The sequence below is a fragment of the Nuphar pumila genome, chromosome 11 (genome assembly GCF_984573655.1).
Source record: "Nuphar pumila chromosome 11, dmNupPumi1.hap1.1, whole genome shotgun sequence".
Taxonomy (NCBI): Eukaryota; Viridiplantae; Streptophyta; class Magnoliopsida; order Nymphaeales; family Nymphaeaceae; genus Nuphar; species Nuphar pumila.
In genome coordinates, this window is record NC_143259.1 from 4423041 (window position 1) to 4449026 (window position 25986).

General features: G+C 37.0%; 1 protein-coding gene across 1 annotated transcript; it reads right to left on the reverse strand.

Moving 5' to 3' along the window:
- Window positions 1-1915: 1915 nt before the first annotated feature.
- LOC149821693 (vesicle-associated protein 1-2-like) lies at window positions 1916-12621 on the reverse strand. The gene is made up of 8 exons (XM_089980756.1): window positions 12370-12621; window positions 12141-12211; window positions 11945-12026; window positions 11705-11820; window positions 11459-11617; window positions 11289-11339; window positions 6159-6236; window positions 1916-2329 (listed from the first exon to the last, which is right to left on the reverse strand). Exons 1-8 carry the CDS (start codon window positions 12419-12421, stop codon window positions 2219-2221), a joined length of 720 nt encoding a protein of 239 aa, XP_089836882.1. The 5' UTR covers window positions 12422-12621; the 3' UTR covers window positions 1916-2218.
- Between the last annotated feature and the right edge of the window lie 13365 nt (window positions 12622-25986).

Genomic DNA, 25986 nt, shown 5'->3' on the forward strand with positions numbered 1-25986 from the left:
AGATTTTTAGCGTACTGAAGATGATGTTAAGGCTCAAGCTATCAAAAAATGCATCTGTAATGATTTTTGGTGGGATAAAATTACATATTTTGTTGAATTTATAGAGCCTATTTGAGAAATGTTGAAAGAAGTTGACAGAGATGTACCCATGCTTCATAGAATTTATGAAATGTGGGACAATATGATTGAAAAAGTTCAAAGTATCATTTTTAAACATGAGAAGAAAGATGTTGCACTTGATGATTCAAAATTTTATAATCATGTACATTCAGTTTTAGTGAAAAGATGAGATGAAAGCAATACACCCTTGCATTGCATGGCACATTCTCTCAATTCAAAATATTATGCAAAAAAATGGTTGACAGCAGGTGTTGATCGTGTTTCTCCAAATGAAGATCTTGAGATACCAAGAAACAAAATGATATGTTTGGGAAGACTTTTTAATGGTCCTCACATGTTTAATGTTGTAAATAGTGAGTTTAGAAAGTTCTCTACTGAGAGATTTGATTTTTTAGTAGCACCTGTGGCAAGGGACGAAAAAGATCCCCTTAATTGGTGGGCAACATATGGATCAGAGACACCAAATCTACGTCTTGCAAAGAAGTTGTTATCTCAACCTGCTACATCACCATGTTGTAAAAAAATTGAAGTACATATGCTTAAATTCACAACATTAAAATAAACAAATTCACTAGTGAAAGAGCAGATGATTTGGTTTATGTTCACTTTAATCTATGATTAATTTCTCGCCGCACCAAAGATGAGTATAAATACTTTTTTTCTTTTGTATTCAAAGTTCATATTTAAATATTTGTATTCAAAGTTTGAAGTTAGATACTAAGTTAGTCATATTTTGATGCAGTTGTAGACCATCCAAGTATTGTGATGTAAATCCAAAAGATTTTGACTTGGAAGGAGAACATGATTTGACACCTCTCAAGATGAACTACCTCGATCATGTTCTTCCTTTTAATTCAGACGATGAGACAGATTTATGATAAGTTTTATTGTTATCACACTCACAAGCTTCTTTATATGTTATATTTTGATAAGTTTGTGTTGTTACTTCAATAGAATTACTTTTTTATTTTTGCTTTAAAACTTACAATCTTATTATTAATTTATTGTTATATATATATATAGTTGAGTCCCCGTGTCCAAATTGTGCCTCACCCGTACCCGCACCCATGTGACAACATATACCATACCAGTCATTTATGGTAGCTGGACTGGTTATACATATACCATCCTAATCCAGGAGTCTCGGGTTCAAATTGCATTGGGAGTTTGACTCATGGTTGCCAGTTGAGGAAGCGGGAAGCGATACGGGAAGCGGGAGCGGGAAGCGAGGCACTTTCAAAATTTTAGGAAGCGGGGAAGCGTGGGACCACTTAGGAGCGATTTGAGAAGTGTCTCGGAAGCGACCTAGGAAGCGTCTCGGAAGCGACATAGGAAGCGTCTCGGAAGCGAGGGGGAAGCGAAAAAAACAAAAATAAAAAATACAAAAAAATTGAAAAAAACAGGAGAAGCGTGGGGGAAGCGAGGGGGAAGCGCGCTTCCCATTAAAGGGAAGTGCGTCCCCCATTGAAGGGAAACACGTCCCCCATTAAAGGGAAGCGCGCTTCCCAAAAAAGGGGGACGCTTCCCCCCACGCTTCGAAAGCGCGACGTTCCGCGCTTCCGAAGCGCGCTTCGGGAAAGCGCGCTTCGGGGAAGCGTGCTTCGGGGAAGCGTGCTTCGGGGAAGCGTGCTTCCCCTTTTAGCTAGGCGCTTCCGGTAACCCTGGTTTGACTATAGGAATGGAAAAAAAACACCAATTATGTCATACATCAAACAAGACCATCATGGATTCAAAGTAGTGGCCGGGATTCTGGAAGAGAGGAAAAAGCAAGAGCAGCAAAAAGCAAATAACATGCTTGAGAAAAATACTTTCATTTTTTTGAGACAGTGACCTTCAATGAACTATGGAAGGCAATATTTGGATTTCCAGGATAAACCAGCAAATCTAGAAAAAGAAATCCCAATAGCGAAGGGAAAAAGGATGGAGGAAAATTGACACAACAATCGACCAATACACAGACCAGATCAATGCTCGATAGAGAACATATCCATCAAGCCCAGATAATTACGTTTCCTTTAATACCTCTCCTTGTCACACAAGGAGCAATCCCACTTGTGAAGACTGCCAACAGATGATGATCATGAAGCAGCCAACTCCATCATGTCCTCCTCAAGAGATAGCCAATGAGGATTCCCATCAAACCAACAATCATCACGTACAGGAAGGGGAAGCCACCGTGAGTTTTATTGCTTTGCTTTCTCAGAAGCTCCTATAAAACAAATTAACCAGGTTAAAACACCAGATCTTCATAAGAGAACCACCATCAACAACAACAATAATAGGAACAGCAATTGAAAAACACAGAACGACCCCTTGATCATTTATGATCAGCCAGATGACTTGCATCCACTTGATATGAATATGCAGTATTAGATCATCTAAAGACACAAACAGTGCAATATTTAGGACAAGAAAAAACACATGATGCCTCCAACCCTGAGACCTACTTCAGAAAAGCTACGGGGTCCGAGTGATGGAGATGGTCAAGTAGTGGTCATGTCCAACCGCAAATATTCAGGCCTTTGATCTTGTTGAATATCAAAAACTCTGCCTGTACACAAATTACTGGAAGGCTTTTTTAAGTTAAGGCTCTGTTTGGGAGCCAGTGTTGGAAGGGGTACGAGAGGGGCGTCGACATCTGCAGATTCGACAACAACATCCTTGCACGGACGCAGTCGAAATCTGCAGAATTTAATGCTAACGCCCCTCCATCTTGACTGCCCATCCTAAATTGGTGGCACCAAACAGTGGAGACCAATGGGGATATGGTGAATCTCCGTCGCCGCTTCCAACTCGGGGTCCCAAACAGAGCCTAAAAGGCACAGTGGATTCATGTGAAAAAGTGTGCCCCTATATGCTCAGCAGGTTTAATGCACAAAAACATTCTTTTTTCAATGCATAAAACAAATATATGTCATCCCTCGATGCATGAGATCAGAATAATTCCCCCATTAAATGCATAAATGTTAACCTGTTTAACTGGTAGCAAAAGCAAAAAGTAAACTAGTCCAAGAACAGTACTCAATAGCATGCCAAAATGGTAAAAAATATCATGATTTGTTTCATGTATTAGTGAGAGCACATGGAAAATATCAACAGTAGTGAATAAATTGGTTATCATAGAGCATTTCAGAAAAAAGAACCAATTTCTTTTGCACATTTCCCACAAACAATAATTTATTTAACATGGCAACATGAATCAAAATGTGAAGAATTACACAGATTTTGCTGGAACCATTGCGACATAAAGGAATAAAAAGTTAAAATGACAGTTACAAAAAATAATTTAACAATAATTTATTTAATATGGCCACGCAGACTTCCTCTTCTTTTAAGATGGCCACTGGTAAAAACAAAAACAAAAAAAAGAAAAGAAATTACAGAAAATAACCTAAATCCTACAACCACATTGTTTCACTCAAATAAGTGAGAGAACTGGCACTTTTTCATATGAAAATGCCTTTGTCTCATGACAGACCTGTTGACCACCAATTCGGCAAGAAAATGCATTCATATCGCAACCCCACAAATTGTTCTCTCCATTTTCTCATCTATATTAGCAAATGTAAGCGCCAAAAAAGGAAAGTTTTGGCAGACCATGCACATACATTTTTTTCGCAATATGTGATATGTTGAGAAATGTAATACATGTATCATAGTTAGTATGCTAACCCTCTCATACATTTTATTATTTATAGGGGTATTCTCATATTTTTACTCTCTTTATTGTGAAGTCAACTATTTTTGTTTCACGAAAGAACAAAGCATATTGAAATATATTGTCACTTTACAAGAAGAACATATGAAGATGGGGTCATTTTCTTGGGGCATGTGAGCTCTAAAAATCAAATTGAGGATGTGTTTACCAAGAGTCTTGCTCCTTTGCATTTTAAGTCATTCTTTTGAAAACTTGGGATGATTCCTCTTGCATCATCTCAAGTTTAAGGGGGATACTGAGAAATGTGTGCTACTCCTCTTGCTTGTACATTTTATTATTTATAGGGGTATTCTTGTATTTTTACTATGTTTTAAAGTCAACTGTTTTTTCCTTTTGTAAAGAGAAGGGGAATTGTGCCCATATAGTTGTATTTCCTTCTTGGTTAGAGCTAACTTTTCTTCTGAGAGTGCCTTTTACATCTTGCTTGCATGGCCTTCATTTGTGCTTTGATATGATACAAAAAGGATTTTTTTTCATGAAAGAATATTTTCATACGATTTAACAGTCATATGAAGATACTTTCACATGAGAATAGTTGATCTCATGAAACAAACATGCCCTAAAGTCTGTTTGGGCTCAATCATTTGCTTTACTTTGATGGTTAATGTCAAGAAGGGTCTTGACTGGAACAAGAAATCATGTCCCATCATGTAGAAAGGTTAAAAGTAAGAAGTTTGGTGAATACTCGCTTTCTACTTTGGTAACCTCTCTCAAGTCAAGTTATTCTCATACTGACATAAAGCAGAGAACAACACTTTAAAGTTGTGATCTATGCCTCATAACTGTAGGTGTAGGTGCAGGTGCAGGTGCAAAGCGTGCAACAAGGCAATTCCAGAAAACTTGGGTGCAGGAGACTGTGTGTGTCTAGTATTTAAAAACACTAAATCAATGGTGTATGTATCGTACAGTACCGTACCATACAATACTATCGTTACTATAAAGAATATCAATATGATACGCACTCGTATCGTGTACCGTATGCATCATACAATACAAGCCCGTATCGTATGATACAAGGTCAGCATACTTAAAAAAGGGCCGAATCATTATTTTTCAGTTTTGGGTTTTAAAGACTTCTTGATGCCTGACTCCCTCATTTGTATAGAAGCCATTAGAGAGGTATTCATGCATCCTAGGACTTGTGAGAGTGATTTGGGTGTCGATCCGTGCACAAGGGAGAGGGTTTTTGCGGTTTGCTAAAGTAAAAGGGCATTTTCATCATTTTTCCACTCAAGGAAATGGGTTAAGGTAAACAATATTTATTATGAGTAAAATTACAGAGCTACTCTTCAAAAAATTCCCGCCTCGGGGAGGGGGGGGGGGGGAGGGGGGGCTAACCTCTACAATCCCCCTGCCAACTTACTGCAAGGTTGAATATGCGAAAATTAAAGATTTATATCAAGGTAGAAATCAGGCTCCACACTCCAATAAAGATGGCATCAGATGATCTGGCATGGTAATGGGGCACTCAAGTAATGAGTGAAAACCGATTGAAAATCAAGTGCAACTATTGTCATAATATTTTTGTTTATGTAATATAAAAGTATGAGTCCTGTGGCATGTTCTTAATTGCAAGATATTTAATATTTTGCATTGTTCTTGTGAGATAGTTGATGCTTGATGATGTCTTATGCAGTTCATGAAGACATAAATGCTTATATGTGATTTTATGGTAGTATTTTGTGCAATTCATCATTGTTTCATGTGTTATGATTTTTTTAGAATTTTTGCTAGTTTTTTCTGATTTTTCATGATTTTTTTGAAATTTTTTATTATAAAGGAATGATTTTTTACAATATGATACATATCTTATTTTCGGCCCGACTGATATGGGTAACGATATGATACTTACAACCTTGCACTAAATGATACATTTACATTGAAAAGTGAAATGTAACGTAATCAATGTCAAATTTTAGAAGTAAATACAACACAAATAATGAAACTCATAAAAAGGAAGAAATAAGTTGAAAATACGGTGGTGATAGTGTTTGACACACATTTGACTGTGTCTAGGAAGTGTCATGGTATATTTGGTGTCATATCGTGTGACACATGACGTGCATGTTAAGTGAAGCGTCTGTTTGATGTTAGGGTATAACTACTTTCATCTATACGATAACCTGAAACCTGCAGTACTTCAATGGTGAGGACAAATGAATAGAAGAAAATGGGAGAAGAGAAGAGGAGAAGCAATGGTGAATGCCCAAGGGACTCGAGCATATTATATCTGCAAGTAAGATGCACAAGTACATGCACACGATACATACATTCACAGAGAGAAAGGGAGAGAGAGGAAGAAATGAAAATAAGGGCTCACCAGCTCTTGTTGAAGTTTATTATTTTGTTGAATAACAGATTTTTTCTCTTCAGTCAGCTTTGATACCACAGCTCGTGACTGAAATACAACAGTTCATCAGATAATTCGTCAGTTACTGTTAAACAAAGAACATGAACTTAATGATGAATTGGAAATAGTAAAGTTTTAATTATACAGTGTGTATATGTAAATGTTACATTAAGCATCATATCAAACCTATAGCCAACTACTGCTTGAAAGAGTTCTATTCTCAGAAAAGATGCATTTCAGGTTTGGAAGCTGATGTTTCAAGAAGAACCGCACTTTTTGAAAAGGGACTTTTTTAAGCATTTCAAAAAACTTATGTAGCTTAAGAAAACAGAAGGAACATACACATGGGAAGACGAATATTAGTAGCTTCAGAAGCAAACAAACTTAACAGGCTAGAGTATATTACAGTTCATAGCTAGCACCTATGTTGAGGATTTCACATAGAGAAAAATAGCATGCATATGAAGCAAAAAGCACGATGTGCAGTCATAGCAGGATCATGCTACTAGGGATTGAGGAAGAAACATGGATATACTAGAAAGCACAGAATTGGAACTTTGTGTTGTATTAAACAAGTTGCAAAAATTCAATACAGCTTTCATATAAAAACAATATCCATAAATACATTAGCAAAGAATCAAGTCTGAGAACCGTACAAAGAGCATGGATTCATATACCACTAAGTAAAAAAGAAGAGGAACATTAAATCATTGACAAATCAATGAAGATCATCAGAATAGTAAAAGCAAGCTCTCACCGACTCAGCTAAGTCCCTGAGAACAGCTTTCCAATGATAAGATAGATGAGCAAAAGCTTTTCAGCAAGTTTCACTACTTCAGTATGTTGATATCAGAAACTTTGGTAAATGTTATGTCTCAAAGACATTATGTATACCAAGAAGGTCCCGTGAGTATGCTATAATCCAGAAAGTACTAAAAAAAATGGCCCTACTAGGATCATGTTTTATGCACCCTTTTCTTTTTTACTCAATCAACAAGCAAGTTGGGAGAAAATGTTCTTGGAATAAACTTAAAAATGTAGCCAAATAAAATCTATATCTATACTAATAAAGAAGCAATGATGATACAGAAAAATATTTTGCTTTATAAACTCTTTTAAAATGACACATAGGTTAAGCTAGGTTTAAATATCTTTCTAAAAATCGTTAAAACATTGTCACAATATGCCCGTCATGCAAAAGAGAGACAGAGAGAAATTAGGAAACTACTCACATGGGATCCTATACAAACATGAGAGAAGAAAGAGATTAGGAAACTACTTGCATGGGGATCTTATAGGGATGTTAGAGAGAGAGAGAAATTAGGAATATTATATGCGTGGAAATATTAGATTACCAAGGAGAGAGAGAGAGAGAGAGGTTAATCTAATGTAAACTATAAAGTCCTCACGTTGGTAACTTTGAACATGGTAGGATTTCCCTAATCTCTTTCCTGAACTTAATAATACACTAATTATTTATTAAAGTTAACCAAAGTATAGATAACTTTTCAAGTTAGAGAGAAAGTGTGTGTGTGTGTGTGTGTGCACACGCATGTGTAACCAATGCGTAAGGATGGGCTGTTTTCTAGTAATAATGATAAAGCAAGTGGCCAAAAAAAAACAGTTGTGACTTTCAAAACAGTTCAGAGCTCATGCTCAATGTCCCACGTATGCTAGCTTGGCCAGGCCTTCCAAACCTTAATTTCTACCTCGGAGGATTATACTTGCCTAGAAATGCTAAAAACAACTCCGATCAACAAAATGGTTCACCACCTTATGAATAATATATTGCACTTATTATGACTAGTCTGAAAATATTTTCAGATTACTACTTTTTTCATATTTGATATATATCCAAATTCCAGATTCACATGAAATCGTCGAGACATCTAACCAGGCAAATGTTTACTAATATTTTAGCAACCACTTTTTCACAATGGAAAAACAAATGGCAAATCTAAGAATAGAAAAATGCAAGAAAATTTATTTGGCAAACTCGCCTACTTTTTGAACAATATCAAATAATTTTCATATTATAATGACAATATTGTAACTAATTTAAATCTAAGGATATATTGAAGTTATTGGGATATGGTCAGGATATTAATGATATTTAACTCAATGTTGTAAATATTGCATCGTACAGTATGATATGTCATATTGTAGTATTGAACCCTACAACAATTCAACACAAAGCTAATACCGGCATATTAAGATTATCGCGTCCATATCATACGACATGCGTTTGTATTGTACTGTGTGATGATAGGAGTTGGCTACAACAGGGACTAAAAGTTCCTGACGATCAGAAAAGTCGCATCTAACTACTTTTTGATGGGGGTTTTAGCCAAAAGATGTCTTTCTGACCACATTTGCACATTCAAAGCTTAAAAAACACTCTTCTCTCTTCTTTTTTCGATTAAATCACCCTAAAAGTTCGTGAAATTGCCCAAAGCCGAGCATGAAAAGTTTTCCTTTTTTTTCTGAAAGACCTACTCATCTGACTCTAAGAAGCATTTGAGCAAGTACATTAAAAAATCATGTCCTAAAAGGGAATCTTGTAAAAAGAATTATCTTTATCTACCCCTAAAAAAGTGTTTAGGGCAAGGGTATCCCAAGAACTGAGCCCTGAAAATTTTTGTGAGAGATCCATCCCCATCCACCCTTAGCAATGTATTTTTGTGCAAAATATATCAAAACCAACCATTAGGTGCATCATTCAACATGATGAGGTTAGATCTGCGTCATTAAAGGCGTACTCTTTGTTTGTAAAGGTAAAAGCAGCCCTAAAGCTCAAAACAACGATGCAAGAGGTCCAACATACACTATTTTAAGGTATTTCTCTCTCATCTTTCTTCAACCCTATGTCACCTGGGTACAGGTACGGGTACGGGTACGGGTACAGAGGGTATGACACGGCAATTCAAAAAAATGTAGGTACGGAGACACGGCTATATATATCACATAAATATAAAATAAATTCAAAATAAACTGAATATAATCTAAATATATATGCTATATCTAAAATATATATTATATACTGAAAATATGAAGTTATAAACAGAAAATATAATTATAAATTATAAATTGAATACAAACTTGTATGTACAGAGGGTAAAATGGCATGTCCAGGTGTCAACATGTGTCGTCACGGGGATATGTGTGTCGACACAGGTACGGAGGGCAAAATGGAGTGTCCGGGTACCATAGCTTCAACCCTTATTTATTGTTTTGGGGCTTTTGATTTAGATTTATCGATATCAATGGAACCATACAAAAATGACTTGGCATGGCGATATTGCAAATAGGTTGAGCTTAAGTTTGGGACAAAAGCCTTGAAGTGTCTTTTTGTGAGTGGATTATTCAGGTGGACTGTATTCAAATGCCATGATGCATGCTAAGTCAACTATGTATGACGATGTCCTTTTCCCAATATTCCAGCCAATGTTCGAGTCAAGATTGTTGCCGGCTTATGGGAAATAGATATAACCCATAGAAGAAATCCACAAGCTACATAGTCATGCTCGTGACATAATCACTGCCAGAGGTCATCCCTGAATTTAAAGATGTAATGTTCGATGAACATGACCCATTATTACAACTGCCAACCTCAGGAATTGAAGAAAGTTTTTGAACTTACAAAGAAGAAATAGAGAGAAGTGCAAATGAAATGTTGAAGATTTATGTTTCAAAATTTTTGTAGTCTAACAGCTTTAATCCCAATGGGTTTTGACATAAAACTTTTATGCAACTATGAACTATGATGCAAGCTTATAGTTGAGTAATATTTTTTTGTTTTTGTCATTTATAATTGTGTTTCATTTATTCATGTCAAATTCTTTGGTTGTTCATGATTATATATTTGTTGGTTTGTTACCTGTTCCTTGTTGGCTACTATTATTTAACATGTTTTAGTAGTCTACCTCTGTGTGTGGTTGATGTTCTAAACTTGTAATAGTTTTAGAGCTTAAATATATTTTCCTTTTTTATTGTGCTATGATTTTTATTTTTATTTTTTAAAAATACTTCGGTGGTGTATCTTATAATATGATATGGCCCGATACACCAGTATCATAGACCCTTCCAATATGCCCTCCAATATGCTTTTTACAATATTGATTCAATTTCAGCCCCTACCTCATTTCAAAAAATAGAACAATATATGGCTTCTCTCATATTGCAAAGGCTTTCTTAAGACCAACCTCAATGATCTTAAACTAAACCAGGTATGGTTACATGGACGTTTTGGTACAGGAAGGCATGCATAAATAGGAAATCAGCTAAGTATTTATCTAATTCAGTCACATGAAATGTCACATGTATCATCACTGGTTAACCATGATGGAACTTCAGTTAACCATGTTGATCCTACGTACTCAATTCAAGATCCCACCTGGCTAAACTTTAATATCAACTCAACCAAATGTTTAGGTTTATCCTACTAGGATATCAGTTCAACACCGTTCAAAAAATTAGCTTCTCAAACCTAGTAAAAAGGGTAAATTTTATTCCAAGCACCGGTCAAAAGAAACAAATGTGGTAAGGCAAAATAAGAACTGCCCCATTAAGTGTGTAGATTTGATTGGAAAACACTACAGGCAGTTGCTAGATCTAGATAGCCAAATATGTGCGAAAAGATTCAGTTTTTTCAATAGTTGACTGTTGTGAACATCAGACTAAAACAATTTAACTAGACAAACCCAATGTTGAGATACCAAATCACCTAAAAAGAGTTCCCACTTTTTGTGTTAAGCAAGAAGTCAAGTTTGTTTCTCGTCAACCACTGCAATATTGGGCATGACCATTTACACAAGGTCCAACATATGCAATTTAATAGCACATTTTAGTTTATCACTGTTGGAAAGATAATTTAACAAGGAAAAAAATGTTTAGATGCTATAGGACAATAAATTAAAGCTCAATTCTTCAGTGTTTAGCATGTCAAGATTACATAAGGTTGTGTTAAATGCTTCTTTAATCAGATCAATTGCAGGCATTCTGACTAAAACTAAAACAAAATTACAAACCCAAACATGGCAATAACGATATAAGAGCACAGGTGCACACACAATAAGTTCAGAAATGTTCAGAATGAAATACCTCTGAACTCTTGCCCTTAGAATCAACATGTTCCCGGTGTTCCCGTGAGACCTGAAGAATTGATATTGAAAATTGATTTACATTAGTAGATCCAACCATTCAAAAACCACGATCTGTCGATTCAAAGAGTAGCTCAATACACAACCAATGAACATTTGCAGAAAACTCACACTATCAAAGCCCACAGCATGCCCGTTATCCGACAATGGGGCCCTTGGCGACGAACCCTCATCCGATCCTTCTGCAACCGGAGATGGAGGTTGAGGCGGAGACGCATACACAACCCTCAATTTGCACTCCTCAACATGATTCCCAGCTTCCTTATTGAACTACAAATACCAACCCACAAACTCACAATGCAAGGCATTGAGAAGCAAACCAGCCCCCTGAAACCTAACGCCACAATACCAACATACCATTTCTGATGTAATATCCTTATGGGTAGTTCCATCGCTAGCAACGACACTCTGGAGTAAGAATTTATCCTTACACTGCATATCCGGGGGAGCCTCACGTTGGGCTTGCATTGTAACTAACGCAAACCACACCAACACACCCACCAAAGAATGAACTCCAGAATCTCAAATCCAAATCCCCTTTGGAAGAAAAATTACAGTAATGAAGACAACGACGATAATAACGAATAACGATCATACCTACAACATCGCAAGTCGTCCGCGGCAAGACGAGCCCGGTGTTCGGCCGGACGCAATACTTCTTCGGATTCGTCGTCTTAACCTGATCAACCAAACGGGAATCGTTGATTTGTATTATCAGGAATCACGCTCAGCATACAATTTAAAAGAAAAAAAAAAGAACTGAAAAAAACAACAACAAGGACTAAAAGAGTACCTTGAAGGCGACATAATGATCCGTCCGATTCGTCAATTGAATCGAGCACGAGATCTGTTTCTTCAATTCAACTTCAGACCCCCGACAAATACAATCAATCAAACAAACGGAAGGTTTAGGAAAGGAATTCCACTAGAAAAAGAAAACCCTATAAAAGAAAAGAACCAAACGCATGAATCTAAGCATTGCCCTAAACGGAAATAAAGAGGGTGAGTGGAGATATAATTACAAGGGAAACTGAGCTCGTTGGGTTGGATGATGAGGAGTTCGTCGGAACTCATTTTCCTTCCGCCTCTTCCTCCTCGCAGAAGAACAAAACCCTAAAGATCGACCGATTCTAAGAATTCCGGGCACCGAACCAAACACCGGAAAAGCGTCAGATCGGATGGAGCTCAGATTCCGAGGCTTTGATCCGCCAGATGCATTGAGTCGGAAGGATCTGGGAGCTGCCCGTCGAGCGGTTCCTCCTTCTCCCTCTTCCTAATTTCAATTTTCTTTCTTTATTTAATTTCTATGTTTATTTACTTTCTGTTCAGAGGTTGACATTTTGGGTAAGAACGCAGTCTGAAGAAAAGCGGAGCAATGACGGTAAAGGGGAAAGAAAAGGAAGAAACAAAAAACAAAAAACAAAAGGGAAATTCAATTGCGTTGGGTGGAAGCGTTGCAGAGCGCTGAATTACCAAAGTATCCTTGGTTTTCTTCTACAATTACAATCGTTTATGAAGGAAGAAAAAACTAAGTCTCGCGAATGGATCGAGAGCAGATCAAGTGATCTGCCAATTCACTTTTAGAAAAGTGATTTGGCATCCTCACCGTCCACAATGTATTCAAAAAAAGACCATGAGGTCCTTGTGGGATGAAGCAATGGACGGTGAAGATGTCAAATCACTTTCTTAAAGTAATTTGACAGATCACCTGATCTGCTCTGGAATAGATCGGATAGAATTGGATATCTAGTACGAATCCAGCACTTTGATTTTTGATAGGCTCCAAACGAGTTGAGCTAGCTCAGGTTCAGCTCATTTAAGCCCAACTTAAAACTCATCTGAGTAAGCATGCGAGCTGGGCTCAAGCAAGAGCTCAGACCCATTGCATATATACAAGCCTAACTTGATCAAGGGTTCGAGCTTGGTTAAACTCGATTAGCCGGATTAAGCTGGGGTCAAATAGTTATATAATAAGGTTAGGATATGTTATTATGTATACTAATTTTGTTGACTTGAAGTGAAAAAATATGTTTTACCCAAATGGGTGGGGCATTTGCCTTATACGAATGAAGTGGTGTGATCCCAAACCCTCCAACGTTTTCATTTGATCCCTGTGGAGCCCGTTTTGTGGGGCCGATGCCAATCCCTTGCCGAGGACCCTCCATTAGTAGGGCTGGTAAACGAGTTGAACGAACTGACCAGGTCATGTTCGGGCTCGGCTTGTTTACTAGTTCATTGAGCTCGTGGCTCGGCTTGTGTTTGTGTTTAGCCGAGCCGAGTTCGAGTTCAGCTCATCCATGAATAAGACGAGCCGATCATGAGTTGGCTCGTGTAAAAATATTTTATGTTATTTATACATAGTATATATATTTTTATATATTATACTTGAAAATATATATAACTTTTTATAAATTGCACTCAATAGTCCATATTTTATGCATATATTTTTCATTCATCCTTTTTATATATATTTTATTCATTCTTTCTTTTGTATATTACATAAAATATATATTATCTATAAAAATATATATTTTATCTATACGAGCACTATTGAGCCGAGTCGAGCCGAGCACCTTGTGTTCGGGCTCGACTCGTTTAAGCTAAACGAAGGGCTCAACTCACCAACTATACTAACAGATCAGGAATGAGTTCATGACGAGCCAAAAGAAGCCGAGTCATGAGCTGCTCTGTTCATTTACCAGCCCTATCCATTGGTACGGAGTTTTCCCCTTTGTTCTAGTTAAAAAAAAGGAGCATAGAACTAGCTATAGTAGTTGTTTTGATAAAAATCAGCTCAGTTGGAGCCAAGCTCGGTTCATGTGCAGCCCTATCTATATACTTAAATAGGATTCGAGTATTTGGACAAGGTGCGAATTTACTTAATCAGAGTGATTTCTAGTTGAGGCCTATATTTTGTTTGGATTTTTATTTAGGTAAGGATTGAATCTAATCCATTTGTAGTTTTTATTGTTGGCGTTTCCTGTAAAACAAACACAAAAAACATACTTGTATTCGCCATAAAGCGCGTGCAGGGAATTCGGCGTTCTCCTCAGCCGGTCGATGCCCACAATAAGCCCAGGCCTTAGGTCGACGGTGAGCAGGACTCTATACCACATAAACTGGATGTGAGATTTGGGTAGGATTACAGCTACGAATCACTCATCATCTTCGTAGCATCTTACCGCCTTATATAATGGGAAAAATAGGCAGTTATGTGAATGTAGTCTCTCCACATACACGTAACTCCCACCCACTAACCCCATTATGTGGCCACTAATGTGACCCACTAATGACTGTCAAACTGGGTCACTCTGTGGGTTGGACCCATACTCATTATGTCCAACATTCTCTCATTTGACTCATTGACACCAAAAATGTACTAAATCGAGGTATATACCGTTATCTCGATTTAATTCTTCGTGTGGGTTCACATGCCATCCTTTATCACAAGGATGAATCATATGAGTCATAGATATGAACACACCTTTATGAAATGTCATATTCTCATGTACTACACTATAATTCACCTTCAGTGCTTAGGCATGTAGAAAATTACCTTTATGAATAGGTTGGTCTCTCACATATTCTATTGGTTCTTTAATATTGTTATTCTGCTATTCTCTCTAACCCATATGAGAGATTCTTTATGCAAAATCAACAATATACAAAGTCATAGAGAATCAAATTCATATACACAAATGTGATCATTTAATGTATTGTCATACATCAGAAGGAATAAAAAAAAAATGTCCCCTTTACATGTTGGGAATACAATCCCGGTGCTAGCCCTTTAGTAGGGGGATCCGCAGTCATTTCCTTCATCTCAATTGTATCAATACATACCAGATGATTCTCAGTCATTTCTTTAACAACAAAATATTTTAATTCCATGTGTCGACAGGATGTTGAGCTCTTATTGCTATTTGAAAAGGACATAGCTGTTTCATTATCACAAAAGATTTTTAGTGGTCTCTCAATAGAATCCATAATACCAAGACCTATAATGAAGTTTTTTATCCAAATGGCCTGTGACGAAGTCTTATATAGAGCAATAAATTCAGTCTTCATGGTATGAGCAGCAGTGGTAGACTGCTTTCCACTTCTCCATGAGACAACACCACCCGCTAGTAGGGAAATGTATCCAGTAGTAGATTTTCTATTGTCAATACACCCACCTAAGTTCGCATAACAGTATCCAATGACCTCTAGGTGGTCAGCTTTTCTGTAGGTCAACATAAAGTCTTTTATTCCTTGTAAAAAGTGCATGACCTTCTTCGCTACCTTTCAGTGCACAATGCCTGAATTTGACTGATATGTACTAAGCATTCCCACAACAAATGTTATATCAGGTCTAGTGCAGGTCTACGCGTACTGCAAACCTTCAACTGTTGAAGCATATGGAACAACATCCATCTGAGCCTTCGCTATATCATCTTGAGGACAGTCCTTTAAGCTCAATTTATCCCCTTTCATTATAGGTGTTGAACCAGGAGAACAATTCTCCATCCCATATCTTTTAAGAACCTTAATGATATAGGATTTCTAAGAGAGGCCAATGACACCCTTAGTTCTGTTGCAACAGATCTCGATTCTAAGGATATAAGTGGCCTCACCCATGTCCTTCATATCGAAATGAGAGGAAAGAAAATCTTTTGTTTCATATAATAGACTCAAATCATTAGTTGCAAGAAGAACATCGTCAACATATAAAACCAAAATTATGAACTTACTTCCACTAGTCTTAATGTAAATACACTGATCAACAATGTTTTTTGTGAATTCAAAGTTCATAATTACTAGATTGAACTTCTTATATCACTGGCGGGAGGCCTGTTTAAGTCCATAAATTAACTTATTCAATTTGCAAATTAAGTTATTTGAGTCAACTATACTGAAACCAGGAGGTTGTTGCATGTATACCTCCTCATCCAGATTCTCATTTAAGAAGGCAGTTTTCACATCCATCTGATGTAGCTCTAAATCAAAATGAGCTATGAGAGCCATGATTATCCTCAATGATTCCTTAGTTGAGACAGGAGAAAAAGCCTTATTATAATCAATGCCCTTTATCTGTGTGAAACCTTTTGCAACAAGCCTGGCCTTGTACCTTTCCACATGACCTTTAGAGTTTGTTTTGGTCTTATAAACCTATTTACAACTAATAGATCTAACTCTATCAGGTCGAGGTACAAGATCCCACACTTGGTTCTTTGCCATAGAGTCAAGCTTTTCTTTCATGGCATTGATCCAATGTATTGATCTTTCACTTTTAATGGCTTCTGCAAATGTGAAGGGATCTTCATCAATGTCTATAAAATTATTTGACTCTTGTAAATACACCACATAGTCTGAATGGATAGCAGATTTCCTGATTTTGGTAGACCTCCATATAGGTGTTACATGTGGTTCAAAATGAGCCTTTGTATCCTATTGTTGTTGTATATTCTCATCAACAACTGGATCTAGTTGGGATTGATGTTCATTGACTAGACTTTCTCTTACATTACCCGAAGGGACAATGATAGAGAAAATCAGGTCTTTATCCTTAGCAGGTGTGAAACCTGAATCCTACATTTTCTCAAAATTAATATTTTGAGACACATCTATCCCAATAGAACCATTTTCAAGAAATCTTGTTTTATCTGTTTCTACTATCTATGGTGTATGAGATGGACAATAAAACCTAAAGCCTTTTGACCTTTTTGGATAACCAATGAAGAAACCACTAGTTGTCCTAGGATCAAAAGTTTTTATATGTGGGTTATACAATTTAGCTTCTGTTGGATATCCCCATATGCACATATATGACAAAGAAGGTTTTCTACTTGTCCATAACTCGTAAATAGTCTTTTGAACAGCCTTCGTAGAAACTTTATTCAAAATATGCATTGTTGTCCTAAGAGCTTCACCCCATAAGGTCAAAGGAATGTTTGAGTGATTCAACATCGCTCAAAACATTTCTTTAAACGTACGGTTTCTCCTTTCAGCTACACCATTCTGGTAAGCACTACCAGGTATAGTATACTGAGGTACAATGTCTTCCTCTTTTAGAAACCACACTAATGGACCTTCCTTTTGTCTCATCTCAGTGAAACGAACATAATATTCGCCGCCTCTATCAGACCTGACAACTTTAATAACTTCATCGGTTTGTTTCTCTACTTCTTTGTTGAAGTCCTTAAAAACCTGAAAGGCCTCTAATGTTTCAGATAATAAGTAGAGAAACATATACCGTAAGTAATTGTCTATAAAGGTGATAAAATATTTTTCACCCGTATAACACGATGAAAAAGAGCCGCACACATCCGTATGCACTATCTCCAACCTTTCATTGCTGTGTTTGACATCTTTCTTATATGTGTTAGACTGCTTAGCCTTTATGCAGTCAACACATGACTCTATATTCGTAAAATCAAGGGATCCGAGGATTCCCTCTTTCATGAGTCTTTGGACTCTCTCTTTTGAGATATGTCCTAACCTCCGATGCCAAAGCAGATAGGAATGGTCATCCTTTAGGCCACATTTATTGTCAATCATTGTGTTCTCAATGGAGTGAGATTCTCGAATTTGGAATTTGGTTCTTAATCGATTCAAACCATCACACATATATGCAGAACCTATATTCAATGAATTTTTCATAATAATAAGCTTATAATTTTCAAATTTAAATACAAAGCCAAACTTATCAAGTTTTGAAATTGAAAACAGGTTCCGACTATAGGATGAAACATAGAATATATCGACCAAATTTAATATAAATCCTGACTCCAACACAATTCTGCAGGTCCCAACATTCTTGACGTGTGAACACATCTTATTTCCAAAAAAGATGCTTCTTTCATGCTTTGTTGGTTCTCTTTTGTTCAGAAATGCCTACAAAGAGTTGGTAATGTATATCGTGACACCAGAATCAATCCAGCAACTAAGTAATGAAACATGAGTTAAATTGCACTCATGAGAAACAAATGACTTATTATCTTTATTTTCGAGTCACTTCTTGTACTTCAAACATTTCACATTCTTATGCCCCTTCTTCTTGCAAAAGAAACACTTTATAGAAGAGCCTCGTGACTGGGATTTATCTTTCACTTGAGAGTTTGAACTCTCCCTAGTGGCTTTCTTCTGATTCTTTTTTTTTGAAGGAGCTTTTTTTTTTCCTCGACCTTTGTTTATTCTTATGAGAGGCCATATGTGCACATGACACTCTCTCACCCTTCAATCTCTCCTCTTCTTTAACACACTTGGCCAAGAGGTCATTAAAATACCACTCATCATTATGTGTGTTGTAGGAGATTTTGAAGGGTCCATATTCAGTAGGTAATGAGGTTAAGATCAGATGGACCAAGAAGGAGTCAGAGATGACGAACTTCATATCATTCAATTGAGTCACAATATTTCTCATTTTCAAAATGTGTTGTCAGATATGACTGTCACCAACATATTTCATAGACACCAATTTGGATATGAGTATATTGGCCCTTGCCTTATTAGAAGTGATGAATTGAGTCTCAATAGCTCCCAGAAATTCCTTTACTGTCCTGTAGTGAAGAATGACGTCTCGAATATTCTTAGCCACTGAAGATTGCAAAAGCAACATGCTAAGTTTGTTCGAGTACTCCCACTTCTCAGAGGCAATCTTCTGATCGACTGTACTCTGCTCTGTAAAAACGGGAGGTTCGTCAATTCTAAGAGTCAGATCTAAATCCATATAGCCCAAAATGAATAACACGATTTCTTTCCAATCCGAAAAGTTAGATCCTTCTAAAAGGAGAATATTACTAGAATCGTCAATAAGAAAAGAACCTAATAAAACAAGGAACAAAAATAGAAAGACATCACTATTATTGCTCAGACGAGACTCGTGTTGAAAAAGTAAAAGTGACTCTTTATTTTCACCTTTTTTGAGACAAGTATAGTTGTGTCATTATCGTTCCACTTTGGTGAAAATGACAATACTCATAGTTGCTCCGTCTCTTCAATTTTCAAGGAATTGACTTCAGTTGGTGAAACTAGCAGATCATTTATTCAGAGGCAATTCAGCATTATACCTTTGGGTACGAACATACTTCATGGGCGGGAATACACATCTACTATCACACCCTGTGTAAATTTGGAACACAACGACCTACCTTTGGGTAGAATCGATGTTTCATAAATTCACATACAATCATAATAATGAATCTTAATATGGTCTAAAGAATCCTTAATCAACACAACTTAGATCACTTTGGTCATTACATGAATCGGTCAATCAATATCTTTTACAGAAAACCTATTCGTATTATGAAGCACGCCCATGCACACATTTTAATGCATGTATATTTATGACATAATACAAGTTCATGCTTTAACTAATATACATAAACTAACTGTCATGAATTTAGTTACAATTCATGCTTAAAACCATCATACACAAGTTAAGCAACACTAAATACATGAATTAACATGCATAAGTTATGCATTATTTAAAATAAATACTTTATAAAGCATAAAAAATAACAAAAGCATGCTTATATGGGTAAAACTCAGGGTCCTCAAGTAGGAACCAGTTTGAAAACACTTTAAACCGGTCTGAAACGACCCTGAACTGGTCATCTAAGGGTTCAAACCGGTTCTGAACCTTATGAACTAGTACCAAATATGAATAAAAGTTCATAAAACCCTATAACCGTATGTCAAAATTCTTGTACCTCCTTATATTTACGAAAATAGGGTCGTAGCATCTCAGAACCAGTGTAAAACGGGAAGAAACCGGTCAAAACGATAATAAACCGGTCTCGAAAAGAGCTGAATTAGTACATAATCCAGTTTAAGCCAAATAGTGTCTGGATCCTGCAAAAGTATGGATCCAATCCAGTCCAAATAGGGTTCGGGTCTAACCTGGTCTGAACCAGACCCGGGTCTGACCCGGTCCTAAGTGGATCTGGGTGGGACCCGATCCGAACAAGGACCCAGTCCAAACAGAGACCCTGGTCTGACCCGGTCCAAAATAGACCCGAGTTTGACCCAGTCTAAAGTGGACTCAGTTCGAAAATGGGCCAGGGTCTGACTCGATCTAAAAAGGGACCCGAGATGGACCCGGTGGCCTCGGGCCGAACAGGGACCCGGGTCTGACCCGATCCAAAGTGGACCCAGGTTGGACCCGGGTTTCGAACTGGGTCTGGCCTGGATCAGACCCAGACCTGACCCACCCCTAACATTATTAAAACGAAAACAAAAATTCTCAATTTTTGTTTGCGTTTTACTGAGAAACTGAAGGGTTTCTCCCCTTTGTCGCCATACGATAACCCACGTCACCGTACGACGACCGATGTCGGTGCCCAGCCGGCGACGGTCACCTCCCCCGGCGATGCAACCTCGGCGACACCCCGGTGACAGGTAAGAGTTACACATTTTTTTTTTGATCTGCCATCGGAACAATCTGTTGGATTCAGATTCAGTTTGGAGTCAGGTTCAAATTCTTATTCAAATCCATATACCAAATCCATATCTGATTTCTAATCATATCTTGTTTGCTTTTCTTAGTAAGAGGAGGGGCACAAGTAGCAAGTGGGTATGTGACAACATCTTCTCCAATGACATGATAGTTTTATTCTCAAGGAAAGGAAAGGCATTTCGTGAGAAAAGGTATAGATTTCTAAAAAAATCCTGCCAGCTCAGCCTTCTCATGAGAAAGTTTTCATAGGAAGAAAAGTATGAAAGAATTTACATATAAAAAGCAGTAGATGGAAAAATAAATGCCAACCTGTAGCAAAAATAAATCAAGAAAAAGAAACATATTTATGTGGTTCAGTCATGAAGACCTACATCCACGGCAACACCTCGTAGTAGAAGTCATCTAATTCACACTATAAAATCTTACTTGATGCTGCTCTGTACTGGTTCTATAGATATTCCACCTATCTTATTACTTATAACTCATAAAAATACACCAAATGCAATGTATATATGATCTATTTGTCACACACATAACTCAAAACAAAAAATAAAACAAAAAAACTACTAATATTACAACACTAATATGGGTTGCCTCTTATAGAGCGCTAAATTTTATGTCCTCAGCCAATCTCATATATTTTCTATTTTTCCTTGATACAATATACATCATATATATAGCCTGTTGCACAAGCTCGTGGGATAAGACTCAACCAAGAGAGCAAGAAGAAAAGAAAGGAAACCACCATAACAGTTCAACAGGTTTCCTAAATAAACTCAGAAAATAAAGGAAGCAAGAGGTGGCACGATCTTATCCTTATCTTCAACACTCCCCCTCAAGTGGGGTGTAAATATTTGTGCATCCCCACTTGCTGAGTGCTTTATGATGTTGATCTCGTGTCAACCCTTTGGTGAGACCGTCTGCAAGTTGTTCTGTGCTTTTGGTATAGGGAGTAGAGATTTCTCCTTTTTGAACTTTTTCTCTAACATAGTGACAATCAATTTCTATATGCTTGGTTCTTTTATGAAATACAGAATTTGCAGTGATATGAATGGCTGCCTGATTGTCACAGTGTAGAGGAATTGGAAAATTAATTTGGAGTCCCATCTCAGTCATAAGAATTTTTACCCACATGATCTCACTGGCGGCAGCAGCCATTGCTCAATACTCAGCTTCAACACTGGATCTAGAAACAATCCCTTGTTTCTTGCTTTTCCATGAAACCATATTTCCTCCAACAAATATACAGTAACCTGTAGTAGACCTTCTATCTGGACTTCCGGCCCAGTCAGCGTCAGTGTATCCTTGAATGAATTGTTCCCATTTCTCTTAAACCATAATCCTTGACCTGGTGTTCGTTTTAAGTACTGTAATATCCGATTTGCAATCTTCCAGTGACACTCTTATGGAGTATGCATATATTGACTTACAAGACTAACAACATAAGTTATGTCAGGCCTCGTAATGGTAAGATATATAAGCTTGCCTACTAACCTTTGATAACGTTCTTTATCAATAATAGGATCTTCAGGGGACATAGCAAGGTTTTTTTCGACTTCAACATGAGTTTCAACGGGTTTGCATCCCAGTTTACCTACATCTTTGAGTAGGTTCAAAATGTATTTCCTCTGTGATAGAAAAAGACCCTTCTTGGAGTGAGCAACTTCAATTCCCAAAAAATAACGCAGCTTACCCAAATCTTTTATATCAAAGGCATCGTGAAGAAGAGCTTTGGTGTATAAAATGCTTTTATCATTCATCCATGTCACAATGATATCATCTACATATACCAACACAAGAGTTAGATTGCCATCTTCTTTTTTGATGAATAAAGAGTTATTAGCATTGCACCTAAAAAAATTATTATGTTCTAGAGTCCTGCTGAGGCAGTAGTGCCAAGCTCTGGGAGACTGCTTTAGACCATATATGGCCTTTTGTAAATGACATACCAGGTTGTTATTTCCTTCCTTAGGATGCTTAGGAGGGAGTTTCATATATACTTCTTTATTTAATTCTCCCTGCAAAAAAACATTTTTAACATCTAACTGATATAATGGCCAATTATAGTTGCAAGCAATAGAGAGAATAATTCTAACAGTATTCATCTTAGCAACTAAAGCAAGTGTTTCTTCATAATCAATACACTTCGTTTAAGTGCACCCCTTTGCAACTAGCCTGGCCTTGTGCCTCTCAACTGTACCATTACTTTTGTATTTTACTTTATACACCCATTTGCATCCAACAACCTTTTTCCTGATGGCAACTTAACAATATTCCAAGTCTTGTTTTTATGAAGAGCATCTAATTCTTCGCTCATGGCTTACACCCATACAGTTTGCTTTCTTGCTTCTTCATAGTTTGTAGGTTCTTGAAAAGTCTCTAGGTTGTTGATATAAGCACTGTAAGACTTGGTAATATTATTGTATCCAATATAATTTTCAATTGGATATGTGATCGAAGAATAAGAAACATAATCATTCAGCCGAGGTGGCAGATAAGTAATTCGTTCAGATCTTCTCAAAATCGGTTGAACTTCTTCAACAACTTCAGCTTGATTCATGGAAATATCACCTTCATCACCCCCTTGAGGCAAAGAAGAAGCATTGGATTGCTCTTGGTTTTCTTTTACATAGAAGAACTCATCATAAGTGTCAAGATTTGGTAAGGCAGCCTCCCCTTGAGATGTAACGCCCCTGGGTTTTTGAGAGAAATATGACATTTTTTCATCAAAGGATACATCTCTTGATATATAAAGATGCCTCTCTTTTGTATTGTAACACTTATATCCCTTTTGAGAGGTAGAATAACCCAAGAAAATACACCTGGAAGCTCTAATACTAAGTTTATCAATATTCTGTTTTTGCTTGGCCACATACACGACGCACCCAAAGGTACGTATGTGATTTATATTCAACTTTCTTCCTTTAAGAATTTCAATAGGGGCACGTTTTTGAAGACGTTGACTACGAAGCCTATTGATAATATAACACGCATTCATAACAGCGTTGCTCTAAAAATTTTTGGGAACATTCATTTGAAGAAGAAGAGCCCAAGTTACCTCAAGAAGATGCTTATTTTTCCTTTCAACAACTCCATTTTGCTGAGGAGTCCCAACACAAGTAAACTGGTGATCAATGCCCTTTTCTTTTTCAAATGTCTCAAACAAAGCATTTTTGAATTCAGATCCATTATCAGATTTGAGAGACTTGATTTGTAACCCATATTGTGTTTCCACCATAGTGTAAAAGGTTTTGAATTTTTCAATCACCTCATCCTTAGATTTAAGCATATATAGCCATGTCACTTTAGAAAAGTCATCAATAAAGCTTAAATAATATCTAAAGCCAGAATAAGATATAATTGGGGCAGGTCCCCATACATCAGAATGTACCAAGTCAAACAAATGTTCAACATTATTTTCAGACTGAGGAAACGGGGGTCTACTCATTTTTGCATACCGACATGCATCACATTGTTGACAATCATAATAAAAAGCAGGAAATAAAGTTTTTAAAGTCTGATTTGAGGGGTGACCTAAACGTCTGTGCCACAAGGAACACTCTTCTCTATTGGTAAGCATAGCCCATGTCTTTTGTTCAAAAGTATATAAACCATTCACAAGTTTTTCTTCATCAATTTTCTTCTTCGATATCCGGTCCTGAAACACCACATTATACGGTGAGAAAATGACATCACAATCCAACTCTTGAGTAATCCGGGAGACAAATAAAAGGTTGGTTGATAACTTAGGAACTACAAGCATATCTAAATTTTTACTCTCATTGAGAAACGGTAATTCACCTATTCCTGCAACTTTCACAGAAGAGCCATCAACAATAGTAACCTGATTTCTTTGATCTGCTTCTTTAACATTATGCAAGTTTGTCATGGAATTGCACATATTTTCAGATGCTCCAGAGTCAATAATCCATGTATTTGTATTTTTGTGATCAGTTAAGAAAGCAGAAAACTTACCGATTTGAGGATGACTAGAGGCTGATGCTACCATTGCTGTTTTCTCATGTTCTTTGCAGAGTTTTTGAAGCAGCTCTGTTAATGTTTGCAAAGTTGTGTCACTAGGATTTGTTGAAGCAACTTGAGCTGTAGTATTTTGCTGATCTGATTTCTGAACACCAGGTTTCCCATGAAGCTTCCAACATCTATCACGAGAATGACCATCCCTTTTGCAGTGAGTATAAGTAAGTTTTTTACCTTTGCCTTTGTAGCTGGTATTGATACGATCATCATATTTAGGAAAAAAAGCAGTAAATGCTGCCTTATTACTGGATTCTTTGTGATTATCATCAACCTGGATAGTATCTTTATTTATGACGCGCTTACGGGATTCTTCTCGCATAATAATAGAGCACACACTGTTAACTGATGGAATGTCAGCAGCCATAAGGATCTGACTGCGTAGGTGTTCAAATTCATTTCCAAGACCTGCTAACAACTGAAACACATTTTCATGTTCCCTCAATTTCTTGAAGGAAATCAGGTCAGTATATGTTGATGTATAGGACTCATACTCGTCCCACATCCTTTTCATTTTACCATAATATTCACAAAATGGCATGACCTCCTTTTTTAGATTATGAATATCACAAGATAAATGATATAGGCGTGCTATATTATTTTGTTCATCATATAGTTCATTGGCAGCATTCCAAACCTCTTGTGCATAATCCAAAAATAAAAAGCTTTCAGCTATGTGTGGTTCCATAGAATTTAAGAGCCACGACATAACCATATCATTTGCCGATCTCCATTCACGGTATTTGACATCAGTATTTGCCGGCATTTGGACTTCACCATTGATGTAGCCGAGTTTAGATCGACCACTAAGATATAACATAACAGATTTTGACCATTGCAAATAATTTTTTCCATTCAATAAAATAGAGGTAATCTTTGAATTAGGTACCTGTTCTTGTACCAAAACTCTTTCACCAGCATCAGCTGCATTTCTGCCCAAAGAGGATGAACCATCGGCTACCATGGTGATGACCCAAACACAATACTCAGAATAAACAACTTTGATACCATGTAGCAAAAATAAATCAAGAAAAAGAAACAGTGGTTCAGTCATGAAGACCTACATCTACGACAACACCTCACAATCTCATATATTTTCTATTTTTCCTTGATACAATATACATCATATATATAGCTTGTCCCACAAGCTCGTGGGATAAGACCCAAC